Source organism: Pelodiscus sinensis, chromosome 11 (assembly GCF_052426305.1).
Source record: "Pelodiscus sinensis isolate ZL-2025 chromosome 11, ASM5242630v1, whole genome shotgun sequence".
In the NCBI taxonomy this organism is placed as follows: Eukaryota; Metazoa; Chordata; order Testudines; family Trionychidae; genus Pelodiscus; species Pelodiscus sinensis.
Window position 1 is genome coordinate 27,695,120 of NC_143062.1, and position 17,227 is coordinate 27,712,346.

Genomic DNA, 17,227 nt, shown 5'->3' on the forward strand with positions numbered 1-17,227 from the left:
ATTGGCGCGGGGAGCCTGTGATTGCAAAGAAGCCTGGCAGGGGCAGCAGGAGTGGCTGGAAGTCCCCGCCCCTGCCAGGCTTCTGCACAATCACAGGCTTCTAGTGCTGATCGTGGCCCCACCTTCCAAACGCTCCCCACGCCAGGCTTCCGTCCAGTGCGCAGCCAGAAAAATCAGAGAATACCAGATATTGCACATGTCCAGTATTCTCTGATTTTTTTTACCGGACAAAGAGCACAAATACCGGACTGTCCAGTAGAATACCGAACACCTGGCAACCCTACATGGGGGCTACATCTACACTGCAGGCTTTTTGCACAAGATCTGTTTTCCGCAAGAGTTTCTGCGCAAAAATTCTTGCGCAAGAGTGTGTTCACACTGCCATATGCTTTTGCGCAAGAGCATCCATGGCATTTTGGACGCTGTCTTGTGCAAGAAAGCTCTGATGGCCATTTTAGCCACAGGGGTTTCTTGCGCAAGAAACCTCTGTTGCTCATTCACACTGCCTTCTTGCGCAAGAGGTCTTGCGCAAGAGGGCTTATTCCTCATGGGGAGAAGAATAACTCTTGCGCAAGAAGCCCTCTTTTTCGATGCTTTGCTGTAAATTTGCTTGCAAGAAAGCACATGCAATGTAGACACGCCACAAGTTTTTGCGCAAGAACAAGCGTTCTTGCACAAAAAGCCTGGAGTGTAGACGTAGCTGGGGAGTTGTTGTTACTTCTTTTACTGCTTGTCCCTGCAGCCCCTGAGAGAGGCAGAGCACATGCTGTCCACACGCAGTCCTTGCCTGCAAACATCACTCCTGCAGCTCCCATTGATCAATAACAGGGAACTATGGCCAGTAGATGAGGGGCATCACATGGTGCCAATTGAGCCATTGCTGTACAGGCCAGCTGCTTTCATGAGTGGTGCAAGGCCAGGGCAGGAGTAAGCCTGCCTTAATCCTATTGTTTCACCACCTAGAAGTCGTCTCAGTTAACTGGTGCCCAGCCAGAGTCTGCTTCCTCAACCCCATCCCAACCCTGAACCTCCTCCTACACTCAACCTCCTGCCCCTGACAGGAGTCCCTCTGCACCCAAACTCCTTCCTGTGACGGATTTACGGGTGCGAGCACCTCGCGCCCCCTCTCTTTGACTCAGCGTAGAGCCGGGGGCGGGGCTCCGCGGACCCACCGCCTTCTTTCTTCTCCTTGTCCCTAGCCCCCTGGGCTCGTTGACCGGGCCGCCCAGGAAAGGGGTGCGATCACCTCTCGACCCGGGAGGGCCGAGAGGGTTCGGCGAACCCCGAGTTCAGGCCCCCTCCTTCAGCCGGGGGGGGGGGGGGGTGTCCGTGGTGTCTTACGGGGTGGGGGTTGGGGACCGGACCCGGGCCAGCTTCTGCGGCGGGCACCGTCCGCCTTGCTTCCGGCTCTTGAGGGTCGTAGGAAGGGTGGGGGAGTGGGGGACCCGGGCCCGCCCTCACCACCGGGTCCCAGCCCGAGGCCCTAAGTGGAGTTGGCGTCTACGCGTCGCCCTCCACGGCGGATGGGGCGGCAGCCCCCGACTCCTCCGCCCACGGGCGCCAAAAGGGCCCTGCCTCGGGCTCCTTCCACTCCCTGCTTGTCCGCCCCGGCGATGGGGCTGATTGGGGTGCACTCACCGCGCCGAAGTCTCCGGGTGCGTCCCAGCGCGAGTCGCCAGCTGCTGACTCCTTCCTTCTTGGTTGCCCCGGGGGCCGAGCCCTTGGCGCCCCTGGAAGCCAGGGTCGCTGCCTCCTCGCTCCTGCCCCCCCTTCCGTCTGCCCGGCCGCCATCTTTATGGGCGCCGGGGAGTGACGTCCGGGCGTTCCGCCCTGTCCGTGCGCCGCCGCCGCCCCCGCCTTTTCCCCAGCGTGGGCTCGTGCCCCGTTTAATGCCGCCAGCCGAGGCGGGCGGGCTGGCTGCTTCCGCGCGGCCCGCCCCCTCCCCCGCTCCCGGCGGGGTGCCCTGGGTTGGGCTTGCCGCGGCCCCAACTCCGGGGCTGCGATGCCGGTCGGCGCGCCGTTTGCGGCGCGCGGTTTCTCCCGAGGGGGGGGGAGTCCCGCTCCCTCCTCGAGTGCGGACCCCGCCGGGTCCGTCACACACCTCCCCCCCTTGGAGAGGCGCGCCCCGGGTGGAGACTGTTCCCCGATTCGGGAGAAAAAGTCTGCGTTCTGGTGGGTCGCCCCCGGCCGATGCACCACCTCAAAACAGTACGGCTGCAAGGCCAGGTACCACCGCATTATACGGGCGTTTGTCTCTTTCATAGAGTTCAACCAAACCAAGGGTGCGTGATCAGTCACCAACTTAAATTTATTCCCCCACAAATAATACCGTAAAGTGTCAATCGCCCATTTCACCGCAAGTGCTTCTTTCTCTATTGTGGCGTATGCCCTCTCTCGTGGCAGCAGTTTTCGACTGAGGTAGAGGACCGGCTGGTCCGCGCCTTGTTCCTCTTGGGCTAGTACCGCCCCGAGTCCCACCTCCGAGGCATCTGTATAAAGGATAAATGGTTTGTCAAAGTTTGGCTGCCTCAGCACCGGGGCGGAGGCTAGTTTGTCTTTTAAGGTCCGAAAAGCGAGTTCTGCCTGTGGGTTCCACCTCACCCTGGTTGGTTCTGTATTCCTTATCAGCTCCGTTAACGGGGCTGCCAGCGAGGCGAATTGGGGCACAAATCGCCGATAGTACCCGGCCAGCCCCAGGAACTGGCGGATCTGTTTTTTGGTTGTTGGGATGGGGTAGTCTTTCAGGGCTTGAACCTTGCTGTAAATTGGTTTCAACTTCCCCCGTCCTACTGTATACCCCAGGTAAGAAACCTCCCGTTGGGCGAAGTGGCATTTACGGGGGTTGGCCGTGAGGCCCGCCTTACCCAGGGCTGTCAGTACCGCATCGACGTGTTTTAAGTGTTCTCCCCATGTGGGACTATAGATGACAATGTCGTCGATGTATGCGGCGGCGTACTCCTGGTGGGGTGTTAGTACCCGGTCCATCACCCTTTGGAATGTCGCTGCCGCCCCGTGGAGACCGAAAGGCATGGTCCGAAACTGGAACAATCCGAATGGTGTCGAGAAGGCTGTCTTTTCCCGTGCCGCGGGGTCCAGGGGGATCTGCCAGTAGCCCTTTGACAAATCTAGGGTTGTTATGTAGGCCGCCTGCCCGAGTCGCTCCAACAGTTCGTCCACCCTCGGCATCGGGTAAGCATCGAACCGGGACACGGAGTTTACCTTTCTGAAGTCTATACAGAATCGGGTGGCGCCGTCGGGTTTGGGGACCAAGACGATTGGGCTGCGCCATTCGCTGGTCGATTCCTCGATTACCCCCCACTGTCTCATCTGCTGCAGCTCCTGTTTGACCGTATCCCACATTTTTCGGGGTAGAGGGCGTATGGGCTCCCGCACCGTCCGGCCTTCTTCGGTTATAATCCGGTGTAGCCCCAGCATCGTACAGCCCGGCCTGGTCGTCAGGGTCGCTTGGTGTCCCCGGAGCATTTCTTTCAACTGTCCCTGTTGGGGAGGTGTCAGCTCCGGATCCCACGCGAGCTCGGTCTTTCCGCCTTCCTGCCCCCCCCAGGGCCCCAGGTCCTCTCCTTCGGAGGGTGGTGCGATTAGCAGGGCCTCTCGGGGTATCCATTTCTTTAGCAGGTTGACGTGGAAGAGCTGCGTTCCTTGCCTGCGACCGGTGAGTCGCACTTCATAATCCACCTCCCCCACTCTCTTAACCACTTCGAAGGGTCCCTGCCACTGCGCTAGTAGTTTGGATTCTGTCGTGGGGAGGAGCAGCATGACTCGGTCCCCCGGGTGGAAAACCCGCTGGCGGGCGTGGGCATCGTAATATTTTACTTGGCGCCTCTGGCTGTTCTCGAGGTTTAACCGGGCGTATTCGCCCAGTCGGCTCAATTTCTCCCTCAGGTGGGTGATGTAATGAACCGTCCCCCGCCCTGACCCCGTTGGTTGCTCCCAGCCCTCCCTCAAGAGATCGAGGATCCCACGGGGCCGCCGGCCGTATAGCAACTCGAACGGAGAAAAGCCGGTCGACGCCTGGGGGACCTCCCGCACCGCAAATAGGAGACTCGGGAGCATCAGGTCCCAGCCCCGAGGGTCTTCTTGCGCGAACCGCCGCAGCATACCTTTGAGCGTCTAGTTAAAACGCTCTACTAAACCGTCCGTCTGCGGGTGGTAGACTGATGTTTGCAGTCGTTTGATCTTCAGCAGTACGCACAGCTCTTTCATCAGCCGGGAGGTGACGTTAGGTCCTTGATCCGTGAGGATCGCCTGTGGCAGCCCCACTCGGGAAAAAATCCGCAAGAGTTCCCGGGCCAAGGTCTGGGCCTTTGTATTTCTCAGTGGGACTGCCTCCGGGTATCGGGTGGCGTAGTCTATTACTACCATAATAAAACGGTGTCCCCTCCCTGATGGCTCCAAGGGTCCCACCAAGTCCATGGCCACCCGCTCGAACGGAGTCCCTACTACGGGGAGGGGCACCAGGGGGGCCTTCGGCACCCGCGCTGGGGCCGTCTTCTGGCACTCGGGGCACGATGCGCAAAAATCCTGCACCGCCCGAAAGACCCCCGGCCAGTAGAATCGTTGTAAGACCCGTTCCAACGTTTTCTCGCGTCCGAGGTGGCCCGCCCAGGGGTTCGCATGCCCCAGTTCCAGTACTTCCCGGCGGAATCGGGTGGGAACTACCAGCTGTTTTTGCATTTCCCCCCTTTTTCCCTCTGAAACCCGGTATAAGCGATCCTCCCATACCTGGAAGCGGGGTCCTTGCAGCGGCCCCTCCGGGCCTTGCTCCGGATCCTCCGGCACCCCGGCTTGGTCCCAGGCATTCTGTAGGGTGGGGTCCATCCTCTGCTCCGTCATGAAGTCTGGGGCTGCCTCTATCTCCAAGCAGGCGGCCTTACCGCGGAGTTCCTCGTCGTGGCACAACCCCCGGGGTTCCGTGGCTCCCCCTCGTCCCGTGGGGGCAACCGGGCCCTGAAGCAAGGCTCCAAACCCGGGCCAGTCTCGTCCTATGAGGAGGGGGTATGGCAAGGTCTGGGCCTTCCCCACCCGCCAGAGCCGGTCCTGCCCGCCCCCGCTCAGGTGCACCTGGACGGTGGGGTAGGCGCGGGTGTCCCCGTGGACGCATCTCATCCAGACTGGCTCCCCTTCCGGTCGTCGGGGGGGGATGAGGTCAGCCCGGACGAGCGTTACAGATGACCCAGAGTCCACCAGGGCTCTGACCGGCTGCCCTTCCACCATCATGTCTCGCACGACTCGGTTTCCCTCGTCGGCCCGGTCCCCTGCCGGGCTGGCTCCCTCCCCTTGGTTCAGCGTACAGTCCATTAAGGTGCATTCTCGCTTAAAGTGGCCCATCTGTCCGCACTGAAAGCAGGGGCCGCGGGTCCCGGCCCGGGCCTCTCTCGGCACCTTCTCCGGCGGTTCCTCCCCGCTAGTTCTCTCTGGGGGCGGGTGTGACCACACCGGGGCTAGGCGGGGGATATTGTCCCGCGCACGGCGTGGCTCCGGGGCCGGTTCCTTCCCTATGGGCTTCCCCCCGATCCGGGGCCCCCCTACCTTCGTGCCGGGTAACGCCTCTCGTCGGACGCCTCCCTCCTCTTGCTCCGCGAGTAGGTGGGCCTCCATTAGGTTCACTGCCTCCTGTAGGGTCGTGGGTCTGTTCCGCCGGACCCATCGCTGCCCTTCTCGGGGTAAGATGTGTATGAATTGTTCCATTACAATCGTCTCGGTGACTTGTAGGCCCGTCTTCTGTTCGGGCTCCAGCCACCGATTGGCCCATTCCCGTAGGCGCTGAGCCACTGCCCGCGGTCTGTCTCCCGCTTTGAACCCCTCCTGCCGGAACCGCTGCCGGCAGGTCTCCGGTGAGTGGCCCAGCTGGTCCAATATTGCCTCTCGGACCTTGTAGTAGTTCAAGGCATCGGTGACCGCTAGGCTGCGGTAGGCCAGTTGGGCGGGCCCGCTCAAGTAGGGGGCCAGCAGGGTGGCCCATTGCTCCGGCGGCCAGCGGGCCGCTGTTGCCACCCGTTCAAAAGTTGTGAGGAAGGCTTCGGGGTCGTCCTGCGGGCCCAACTTGCTGAGCCGCAGGGGTAGGTTGGGTCCTTCTCCCGCCCCATTGGGTCCTCCCCCCGTTGCCCCCCATCTTCTTTCTACGGTTTGTCGCCACTGGTTTTGCTGAGCGGCGAGTTCCTGAACTAGTTGCCGCTGGTGCTCTTGGAACTGGCTTGTCAGCTGTTGGATCAACTGAGTCTGTTGTTCCTGCTGAGCCTGGTTCTGCAATCGTTGGTTCCCTTCGAACCACTCCAGGAATTGGCGGGGTTCCATCGCTTCTTCCGGTTCCCCCGCGTCTTCTGAATCGGGGATAGCTCGATGCTCTCGACCTCGTTCGTCTGTGGGGGATATTAGTTAACAGGTGCCCACATTCTCCACCAGTGTGACGGATTTACGGGTGCGAGCACCTCGCGCCCCCTCTCTTTGACTCAGCGTAGAGCCGGGGGCGGGGCTCCGCGGACCCACCGCCTTCTTTCTTCTCCTTGTCCCTAGCCCCCTGGGCTCGTTGACCGGGCCGCCCAGGAAAGGGGTGCGATCACCTCTCGACCCGGGAGGGCCGAGAGGGTTCGGCGAACCCCGAGTTCAGGCCCCCTCCTTCAGCCGGGGGGGGGGGGTGTCCGTGGTGTCTTACGGGGTGGGGGTTGGGGACCGGACCCGGGCCAGCTTCTGCGGCGGGCACCGTCCGCCTTGCTTCCGGCTCTTGAGGGTCGTAGGAAGGGTGGGGGAGTGGGGGACCCGGGCCCGCCCTCACCACCGGGTCCCAGCCCGAGGCCCTAAGTGGAGTTGGCGTCTACGCGTCGCCCTCCACGGCGGATGGGGCGGCAGCCCCCGACTCCTCCGCCCACGGGCGCCAAAAGGGCCCTGCCTCGGGCTCCTTCCACTCCCTGCTTGTCCGCCCCGGCGATGGGGCTGATTGGGGTGCACTCACCGCGCCGAAGTCTCCGGGTGCGTCCCAGCGCGAGTCGCCAGCTGCTGACTCCTTCCTTCTTGGTTGCCCCGGGGGCCGAGCCCTTGGCGCCCCTGGAAGCCAGGGTCGCTGCCTCCTTGCTCCTGCCCCCCCTTCCGTCTGCCCGGCCGCCATCTTTATGGGCGCCGGGGAGTGACGTCCGGGCGTTCCGCCCTGTCCGTGCGCCGCCGCCGCCCCCGCCTTTTCCCCAGCGTGGGCTCGTGCCCCGTTTAATGCCGCCCGCCGAGGCGGGCGGGCTGGCTGCTTCCGCGCGGCCCGCCCCCTCCCCCGCTCCCGGCGGGGTGCCCTGGGTTGGGCTTGCCGCGGCCCCAACTCCGGGGCTGCGATGCCGGTCGGCGCGCCGTTTGCGGCGCGCGGTTTCTCCCGAGGGGGGGGGAGTCCCGCTCCCTCCTCAAGTGCGGACCCCGCCGGGTCCGTCACACTTCCCAAAGCAAGTACCCTGAAACCCCTCCAGAACCCCAATTCCCCACCCTGTACTAAGCCTGGAGCACTTCCCACACTCCAAACCCCTTGGCCCAAGACCAGAGCCTGCACTCCAACCCCCTACCTCAACCTGGTGAAAGTGAGCAAGGAGAGGGAAATGAAGTGAGCAGGGTGAGGCCTGAGCGAAGGATTGTGCAAGGGACAGGACCTCAAAGAAGGAATGGGAAGGAAGTGGGGGAAGGGCATTTGGGTTTGAGATAGATGCTACATTGCACTTAAATTGAAAAAGTGATCTTGTGGTTAAAAAGGTTGGAGATCACTGCTCTACAGTATACTTTCTCATGCTTTGTCCTGTCCTGTTTTGATGACTCATTCACCTCTTCCCCTGTGAGATGCTGTTCCTGAGTCTGTTAGATCTGTTAGAAACAGGACATGTTTCATGTTGGTCTACATTTTCCTTTGTATATTTTCATTCCATCACTACTAGTTATAGTCTTGGGGCATTTCTAAATTATTCCTTTAGTCCTCAATGTTTTCAGCCTTCCGATACTTGCATATGGATTTCTGTTTTAGCAAAGCAATAAACTGTAGCATACTTTTTAAGATACAGAGATGTGACACACACATTATAAACTGAAACTTTGGGAAACCACAGGGATGGAGAAATTCTATATTTTACAGTTTATACTAAAAATTGAAAAATGCACTGGCCAGTGATGAGTAGGAAACTTTCCCTGGTAAGTGGGATAAAATTGAAACTTTCATTTTAAAAAAAGTATCTAGCCCTTATGGTTTAGAACTGTGGCTCTCAACCCTTCCAGACTATTGTACCCCTTTCAGAAGTCTGATTTGTCTTGCCTTCCTCTTGGTTTAACCTCACTTAAAAGCTACTTGCTTACAAAATCAGACCTAAAAATAGAAAAACAGTGTTACAGCACATTATTCCTGAAAAAATGCTTACTTTCTCATTTTTATCATATAATTATAAAATAAATTAATTGGAATATAAATAATGTACTTAACATTTCAGTGTATAATATATAAAGCAATATAAACAAATCATTGTCTATATGGAATTTTAGTTTGTACTGACTTTGCTGGTCTTTTTATATAATCCAATGTAAAACTAGGCAAATGTCTAGATGAGTTGCTGTACCCTCTGGAAGACTTCTGCATATTCCCAGGATATGTCTTCCCCTGGTTGAGAACCACTGGTTTAGAAGAAAATCTTTCAGATGAGACCACCAAATTCTATTTTCCTGAATCTTCAGTGCCGGTACCTGTGCTGCTGCTGCTGCTAGTAACTTTCCCAAGAAGTATCAGTTTGATGTTAACACTTTTGTGGTGAGTTTTAGTGCTCTGCTATTCAGATCAGAATGTAGCAAGGAAATTAATGAGAATCATGTTAATTTCACTCTGCAACTGCTACTTTAGAAAGCCCTGAGCAGGATCAGACACTGAAGCTATTCATGAGAGAGGATGACCTAAAAACTAAAGGCTGAGGAAGAGCTATGCCATATAGACACTCTCATAGACATACATGCTCTCTCTCTTTCTCTCTCTCTCAGGCATAGCAGGCAAGCAGCTAAAGGAACAATAGATTAACAGAGACACTCTGTACTAATTATCATCCAGGGAGTGGAAAAAAAGAATAGAATAGTTATTCTTCCATCCCAGTGGATACGAGTCTGGGAACACTGATGAGGTTGAGAGGGCAGCACATCTACCAAGAGTGGAAGAGGAATGTTTTATGTTTGTCAGACAACTGTGACCTGGAGACCCATATATGAGATATAGCCCCTGCATCAGATCCATGGACAACATCCTAGTAGGAATTGTGACACCCTCTCCCTTCCCACCTGGTGAGGGTTAACTTGAATGGGTTTCTCAATGGAGCATTTCCACAGATTGTGTTGATGTGTCCCATTCCCTTGTCTTTTATCCTAGACACTGTCTGCTAAGTTCAGCCCATTGGTTAATAGGTTCCTGGTCATTTTCCCCCCACCTATACACCCTAGCCAGTGAGACAGAGCTAGATGACAAAGAGACTTTGCCACTAGCCTTCTGCCTCTGGAAATCCAGTTTGAAACCCCGAAATAAAGTTGGAAAGGAATTCATAGGTTCATCCTAGTTCCTGGTCCTGTAGATATCTGTCCACCTCATAAAGCTACACCAACAATAGACAAATATCAATATTTATTCGCAAAGGTTCCGCTTGCCTGGGATGCTGCAGGCAGAGAAGAAGTTGTACAGGCAGTCCCCGGGTTACGTACAAGATAGGGACTGTAGGTTTGTTCTTAAGTTGAATTTGTATGTAAGTCGGAACTGGCACATATTATAGGGGAAACTCTAGCCAAACATTTCTCCAGAGCTCAGTTTTATTCTCCCACACCTCACTTCCCTCAGTCCTTTATTCTCAAGCTGAGGTGTCTGCTGAGAAAAGCCGCTCCACATCTCCCTGGGTCTGCTGGGGGGGGGGGGGGGGCCTAGCTTCGCGTCTCCCTGGTCTGCCGGGGGGAAGCAGCTAGTGCGGGGTTGCCTCACCCCGTTTGTAAGTAGGGATCCGATGTAAGTCGGATCCATGTAACCCGGGGACTGCCTGTACTGGCAGAACAGAGTGAAGGTGTTTGTTGAAGATCTGCCTCTATGCTCTGTCATAGTCCTGGGCTCTGTCCTGTGCATTGTCACTACACTTTGGGAAAGGAAAACAAAGAAGTAACCATTATGAAGTGACTTTATGTAGTGGAATAGTGAGAACATAGGAGAGTAGAGATGAGAGCTGCAAATCACAGTCCAGTCTGTACATTTGCTGCAGGAGATGACCACCATCCCAGGCAGGAAAGGGATTAATGTCACCAGCACCTAGAGACCTTCTGAAGTCAGATCCTTCACAGTTGTCCCCCTCACACACAACAATGTGGCAGAGCAGACAGAAAAACTTCTATTGCCTGGATGAGAGGTGTTCAAGGCAGTTGTGCAGACTGAGACATGTATTTGCTGTTTGAGGCATGAGAGTTAGACTAGATGGTCTAAGAGGTTCCTTCCCACCTTATCCTCTAAAAGCCAAGTCTTTGAATAAAAATGATCCAAGAGCAGAAACAGCATACCTAGCTTAATGGTTAGTTAATGCTAACAAGCATTTCAGCTTGGGGAAATTGAGATTTGGGTGGCTTTATTTTTTGTAAAGATAATGGGTGTATGTAAATGTGTGTATGCAGAGGCAAGAGAAGCCAGTTGAAACAGGACAATCAAACAAGGATTTTCATACCCTAACACGTGTTCAGACACTTGAAAGGTGTTTTTACTGTGTTTAATAAATACACAGACAGACCATCGCCACAATCCTGCCCATTTAAGGGTCAGACTCAAGGGCTTCTTGGGATGCCAACACATTACTGACACCATACCAGCATAGTTATGTTGGCATAGCCAATGCAGCCTACACCAAACTGCAGGTGTTTTTCTGTTGGTGTAGGAACACCACTTCCCACAGCAAAGCGAACTGTATTAATGGAAACCCTTGTTTGTCAACATAGTTATGTCCGTGCTGGAGGGGAGGTGCATCTGTAGGCATAGCTAGATTGGTCACAGAGGGTTTGGTAGTTTGGGGTTTTTACATCCCTGCCTGACATAGCAATGCCAATACAACTTCTCAGTTGTATTGCTTGTTCAGCCATTGCTTGTTCAGCCATGACCCCAAACAAATACAAAGACTGGCTTGCTGCAGCCAAGTCCAGCAGGGACAAGGAGTTTGAGAACACTTGCTGCTCTCTAAGCTATAGGCTGTTGGCCTGATTTTCACTGGAGAATAAGAACACACTACTTCCATTGCTGCAATGAGGGCTGAGGTGAGACAGCACCTTTTGAAAGTCAGGCCCAGGAATCCCAACCAACTGTACAGGAGAAACTCTTGCTGCTGTATTGCTGGGCACTTTGTCTGTGGCCACGACACGCAGGTCACTGCCAAAAAGAACAACCAGCAAAGAGCAGAAAGAATCTCTTGTCACTCTCAGAATAATCATTCTAATAACTTCTATAGTAATGGGCCTACGGTTTATACAGTGTTCATTCAGATGGATCTCAAGACAATTTATAAACTAAATACATTGTGATGAATTGCTGGCTCACCACAGCATATCTTCTCTAAACTCTACACCTAGAGATGTAGCTTATAGCCAAAACAAGTCTTAGCAGACATCTTGATCCATTTCATTTCATCTTTGGATGAAACAATGCAGTGACCACAGGTCCCATTCCATACACTCTTGGGATTCACTAGCAGTGTTGGACCACCTCTGATTAGATTTGACCCCACCAAACATACAGGCTGTGTCTAGACTGGCCAGTTTTTCAGGAAAATCAGCCGCTTTTCCGGAAAAACTTGCCAGCTGTCTACACTGGCCGCTTGAATTTCTGCAAAAGCACTGACTTCCTACTGTAAGAAATCAGTGCTTTTTGCGGAAATACTATGCTGCTCCCATTGGGGCAAAAATCCTTTTTGCGTAAAAGGGCCAGTGTAGACAGCTGAGATTTGTTCTGCGCAAAAAAGCCCCGATCGCGAAAATGGTGATGGGGGCTTTTTTGCGGAAAAGCGCATCTAGATTGGCCACGGACGCTTTTCCGCAAAAAGTGCTTTTGCGGAAAAGTGTCCGTGCCAATCTAGATGCTCTTTTCCGAAAATGCTTTTAACGGAAAACTTTTCAGTTAAAAGCATTTCTGGAAAATCATGCCAGTCTAGACGCAACCACAGAGTCTAGCTCATTGTGTTTCTGGATAGTCATCCTTCTTTCTCCCTTCCTACCTACCCATCACTCCCAACTACCAACTCACACCCTTTCCACATGTATGCTGCTCACAATCAGAGACATTTATTTTAAAAACCTCCTTTATTTCTATGCAGATGCATCTCATTTATGGGTAAGGGTCCTGTGATATCTACTGCTGTCTATAGAGCTCAGCTCTGCACTGTGACTACGAAGAACAATAGATCAGTTCCCTGTTGTTACTTGTAGAAGTAAAACAGGGATGTGTTTACATAGCATTTGCCTCACTTCATTGTGCCCTCTGACCACAAGTGATTTCAACAGCTACAGAGTATGAATAAGATGTGAATGGTTATCCACTGATAGTGCTCATAAAAATCATAGGAAAAATGAGCATTCACAGTTAAGAGAAAACTTTCTTTTTTATTCATTTAACCTATAACTACCAGAAGGTGTCAGCGTAACCTAATATGTGGCAGACAGGACTACAAAGAAACCATACAGAATGCAAAATACGTTTTTCAGCTGTCAGCCTATCCTCTGTCCAGTTTGGTGCCCAACACTGAGGGTTTATGTTAAAAATAAAAGTTTAACAAAATTATATGAACAGAAAAGTTTCCATGAATTAAATAATTTAAAAAACACAAATGTTCTTTTCTTCCTTTAAATCTCCCTTTGCAGAATTAGAAACCCAAGACACAAGAACCAGAGTAAAACTGACTAGGAATACAGGGCCAAATCCTGTACCTGGATGTCAATGAGAGCTCTTTGCTCATGGAAGGGTTGCAAGACCAGGCCCATGCAATGTAACTGATACACTTAGTTTCACCTCCCAACATCAGCTAAATACAAATTAAGTGGGGAAGTTAGATTTTAAAAATTTCTGTTTTAATAGTAGAATGATATTAGCCACAGGCCTTTTGGAGACAAGCTGGGATTACATAGTCAAGTCAAACCTCTTCTGAGACTCTTCCAAAGCAAGTGAGTGGCCACTGTAGCAGACATCCAAAGATGCACTCAAGACCTGCAGAGAACTCCTGAACCTCAGAAAGGAGAGCCAGGAACTCTACTTTTTTGCATTCCAAGATACAGGGTACTACCCTAACCATAAGGAACTAGAGTTGCAAGCCACCAGAGCTTGGTAGCTGGCAGCTTTCAGAGCTAGAGCTGCTCATTAATAAGATTTGATGACAAACCTTTAACAATTTAAAGTTTGATGGCCCTCTGCCACCACAACAAAGGCTAACTTATGTTACTGTTGGGCTTGAGTATTAGCTGATCAGCACCCTGCTCCTCTGTACTTGGTGAGAGGATATGAATGGAAAGTGGCAACGCAGCCCAGCACTGAAGGAACACGTGACGGAATCAACAAAAGAAAAATGTACTTTGTGTGGGTGTCCTAATCCATGTTTGATTTAATATAGTTTTATATTTATAGTACTTACTGAATATTAAACATATTTAATGAGGATTATTAGTAGCTATATTAACATTATACTATGATGCTGCCTAAAGACCATAAGCAGGCTGGGCCCCATTGTGCTCTGTGCAGTATAAAAACATAACTTAACTCAATGTTTTATTAATTCATCATCTAAAGATAATGTCTTATATTTTATATAACATCTCTTTATCTGGAAGACCCTTAAAACATTTTCAGCATAGTGGTTCTAGATTCCACAGCGTAGACTGATTATAGTCCTGCATTATTCAATTCAATTTATTGGGAATCAGTTTATATAGAAAACGCTATGCAAAAATGAATCTGTATTAACAAGCTCATTTGTATCCTGACTTTCAGCACTCAAATATCAGTGATGAGCATGCTACAGACATGAGAGAGAGAGAGAGAGAGAGAGAGAGAGAGGAATTACAAGTTAATTGCTAATCCTCATTAAATATATTTGAATCTTTTTGTATAGTTATTCCCTTAAAGACTAAACTTCAATAGCATCTGTTATAGGCAGACAGCCAGTCCAAAAATGGAGATTTTGAAAATAAGGTGAAGGGGAGGGATTTCTTGTTTTCTTAACCAAAGTGCCCCAAAACCATGGAACAATGTAGAGAAAAAAGAAACAAAACATTTCAAACTTGAGAGCAGTAGTTCTGAGCATCATGTTTTACTCAGGGATAGGAGCACAGTTATGCATATTCAAGTGCATTTTATCACTGCCTCAGGAAACTAGAGGCCATAAGGTCTGCCCAAGGCATGCTTGAGAAGCACATATATGGATGCGTAGGCTTGATTCTGAACCTATGCTGACTTTATACTAGTTTAAATGCAATAATTTCAGTGAAATTACACTTTTTTGTAATTTCAGTGAAATTACACTTTTTTGCATTCCAAGATTTATACCAATGTGAGACTTGAGTCTTCTCTCCTGAAACAGATCTAGTAAGATCCCAAATGGGAGAAGTTTTCAGTCTCTGGATCTCATTTTCCTTCATTAAGATGCAACCACAACTAGAAGCCACAGGCATTGAAAATTGGATAGGAGCAAAAAAAGGCCACCTAGTCTGAGATTCAGGCTGCGTCTACACTACAACAATCTTCCGGAAAAAGGTACGCAAATTGCACTCCGCGATTTGCATACCTTTTTCCAGTCGTTTTTTCAGAAGAGGCTTTTCCGAAATTTGGCCCGTCTACACTGGGCCAAATTTCGGAAAAGCCTCCTCTTTTGGAAGAGCCCTTCTTTCTTCTGGGAGAAGGAAGACAGGGTTTCCCAAAGCACGCCTCTGCCTCTTCCACAAAAGAAGTGGAAGAACAGATGCGTTCCCTGGATGTGGTGGAGTTTTTCTGGGATACCTCTGGTATCCCAGAAAAACCCCATAGTGTAGACATAGCCTCAGACAAGGGATTTTTTGCTGATGTGTCCTCTCAAGTTGCCAAAAATTGACCTTTTCAGGTGAACTCCTACCCCACACTGAAATACCAGCAGAGGTTCTGAAGTGCAGCACTGAATTCTCTGCTATCATCCAGACAAACCAGGATAGAATAAAGTGCTCAAACTTGTCATGTTCAACATGGTGCTTGTGGAACTGAAAATGGAGGGGTAAGAGGTGTGTTAGGCCGAGGTGAGAGCTGACAGGGAAATGTTTTCATGTGACAAACACAGCAGACTGTCCCATCAGAAGCTATAGCAAGGGCACCAGTGACTATCTGATCTCCATACGTGCACAGAATGCAAACTCTTTGCCCAGGACATCAACTTAATATTGGCGTCTCAGATCCAGACCATGACACAGATTTTCCTATTGCAACTGCAAGGGCAGATTCTGATTCCGGTTTCAGAGGCTAGTGAGGTCAGGGTCTGGTTTGCCATCTCCCTGCTGGGCACCAAGTGTGAGTTGACTACCCAGGGACAGTCACTTGGAGTCCATTTTAACCTCATTATGTTGTTTCCTCAGCCATTCTCAGCCGCTACCAGAAAGCTGCAGTAAGTGCATTTAAAAGTGATGAAAGCATTGGTGCTACTGATAGCAAAAGACATACACACACACATCCCAGCGTCCCGCCCGCCTCCCTCCACTCACAGTGACCCTCCTCACTCCAGGATTCAGAGGCAGCTTCAGGACAATGGCAAGAAAGAGTCGCTCTGTCCCAAGCCCTATTAGAGGTTCCTGAGAAGCTGCCCCTCCCCTCATAGTCCTTAAGACAAGATAGGATAGACATATATTTAAGCTGTTTCTCTTTTTAAAGGTGTGTGTCTTCCTCAAACACATCTGCGTCCTCGCTCGCCCGTTTGCTGATCAGGACACCCCAGCCATCTGGGCCATTGATGGCACCTCCGCCATTCACACTGGGCTTCTTCTCCTGCATCTCCGACTGGCTGTCACTGGCCACGTCCAAGGTTGGGTTGTCATGGCAGCCGTTCTCCACGAAGCGCAGCTCCTCGCCGTGTGACTGGAAGGAAGGAGGAGGAGGCAAGAGGGACACAGAAACTGATAAAAGTGCCCAATGCTGGAGAGGCACAAGGCTGGGGCCAGAGCCAGCTCCTTCAATGGGGATTTTTGCCATGGGAACTGAGTGGAGTTTGTTCATGCCCGTTCATGAAAGACAACTGGCCCTCAGCGTGGAAAGGAGGTGGCACATGCCAGGAGCCCAAAGGCTGTACCTATCTACTATATATTTGAGAGTTTGTGAGCGAGTGAGTCTGTCTGTCCGTCCGTCCATTTGTTCAAGAACTCCTCCTAAACAGTAACGCTAGGACCTCCAAATTTGGTGTGCAGCTTCCTTTTAACATAACTTAAAGCAAGGTCAGGGTTTAATTGTGCCAGGACAATGAGATGTGCCTGGAATGTGATTGTTTTTCATAACATGGAAAAGGAAGGGGCTAATAGCAGGGACAGTTACATTGTATAATGACCACAGGGGGGCCACAAGGGGCCAGAGATGGGTACAGGGATAGCTATCATCCCATTGGGACAGTAGGGGGTGGGGCAGAGGTAAGGTTTCCATGCTGGTGCTGGACACCCCTCCAGTTCTGGCCTTCATCCCCCACAGCTGGAGCCCAAGCCACTCTCCCACCGGGCCTCAGCTCTGCTGAGCCTGAGCAAGCATCCACAGCTACCGAGTGGCCACAACATACCCTGGCTACAGCCCCAAAGCTTGGGCAGCCGGGCAGCACAGCCCCTGCTGCCCCAATGATCCTCCACCCGGGCAGCACGGCCCCCATCACCCCAGCCAGCCCTGAGGATCTGCCACTCGGGCAGCACAGCCCCCATGGCAGCCAGTCCAGGGGAGTCACCACCCGGGCAGCATGGTCCCCACTGCCCCAGCCAGCCCCAGAAATCCACCACCTGGGCAGTTTGATAGCCACACTCCCAACCCTGAGCCCCCCATTGTTCCTTGCCATGAGCTCCTCTTCACTCATCCCCCACACCATTTCCTGACTCCTACACCCACCACCCTATGCCCTGAGCCCCCTCACACCTCCCACCCCTAACTCCTGCACCCCCACCCCAACCTGAGTCTCTTGCTTCCCAACCCCCAGCCTTGATTCCTGCACTCACCATAACTTGCCCTAAGCCT

At 52.2% G+C, this 17,227-nt stretch overlaps 2 protein-coding genes across 2 annotated transcripts in view; both read right to left on the reverse strand.

The window, feature by feature from the left end:
* Nucleotides 1–4,131: 4,131 nt before the first annotated feature.
* Nucleotides 4,132–7,394, reverse strand: LOC142830401 (uncharacterized). The gene is made up of 2 exons (XM_089781214.1): nucleotides 6,971–7,394; nucleotides 4,132–6,380 (listed from the first exon to the last, which is right to left on the reverse strand). Exon 2 carries the CDS (start codon nucleotides 6,313–6,315, stop codon nucleotides 4,132–4,134), a length of 2,184 nt encoding a protein of 727 aa, XP_089637340.1. The 5' UTR covers nucleotides 6,316–6,380; nucleotides 6,971–7,394.
* Nucleotides 7,395–12,598: 5,204 nt separating this feature from the next.
* Nucleotides 12,599–17,227, reverse strand: part of PODXL2 (podocalyxin like 2) — a 54,100-nt gene continuing 49,471 nt past the window's right edge. The window contains exon 8 of the mRNA XM_075938797.2: nucleotides 12,599–16,099. Coding sequence (XP_075794912.2) covers nucleotides 15,890–16,099 — 210 coding nt within the window. The 3' untranslated portion in view covers nucleotides 12,599–15,889. The remainder of the gene's footprint in view (nucleotides 16,100–17,227) is intronic.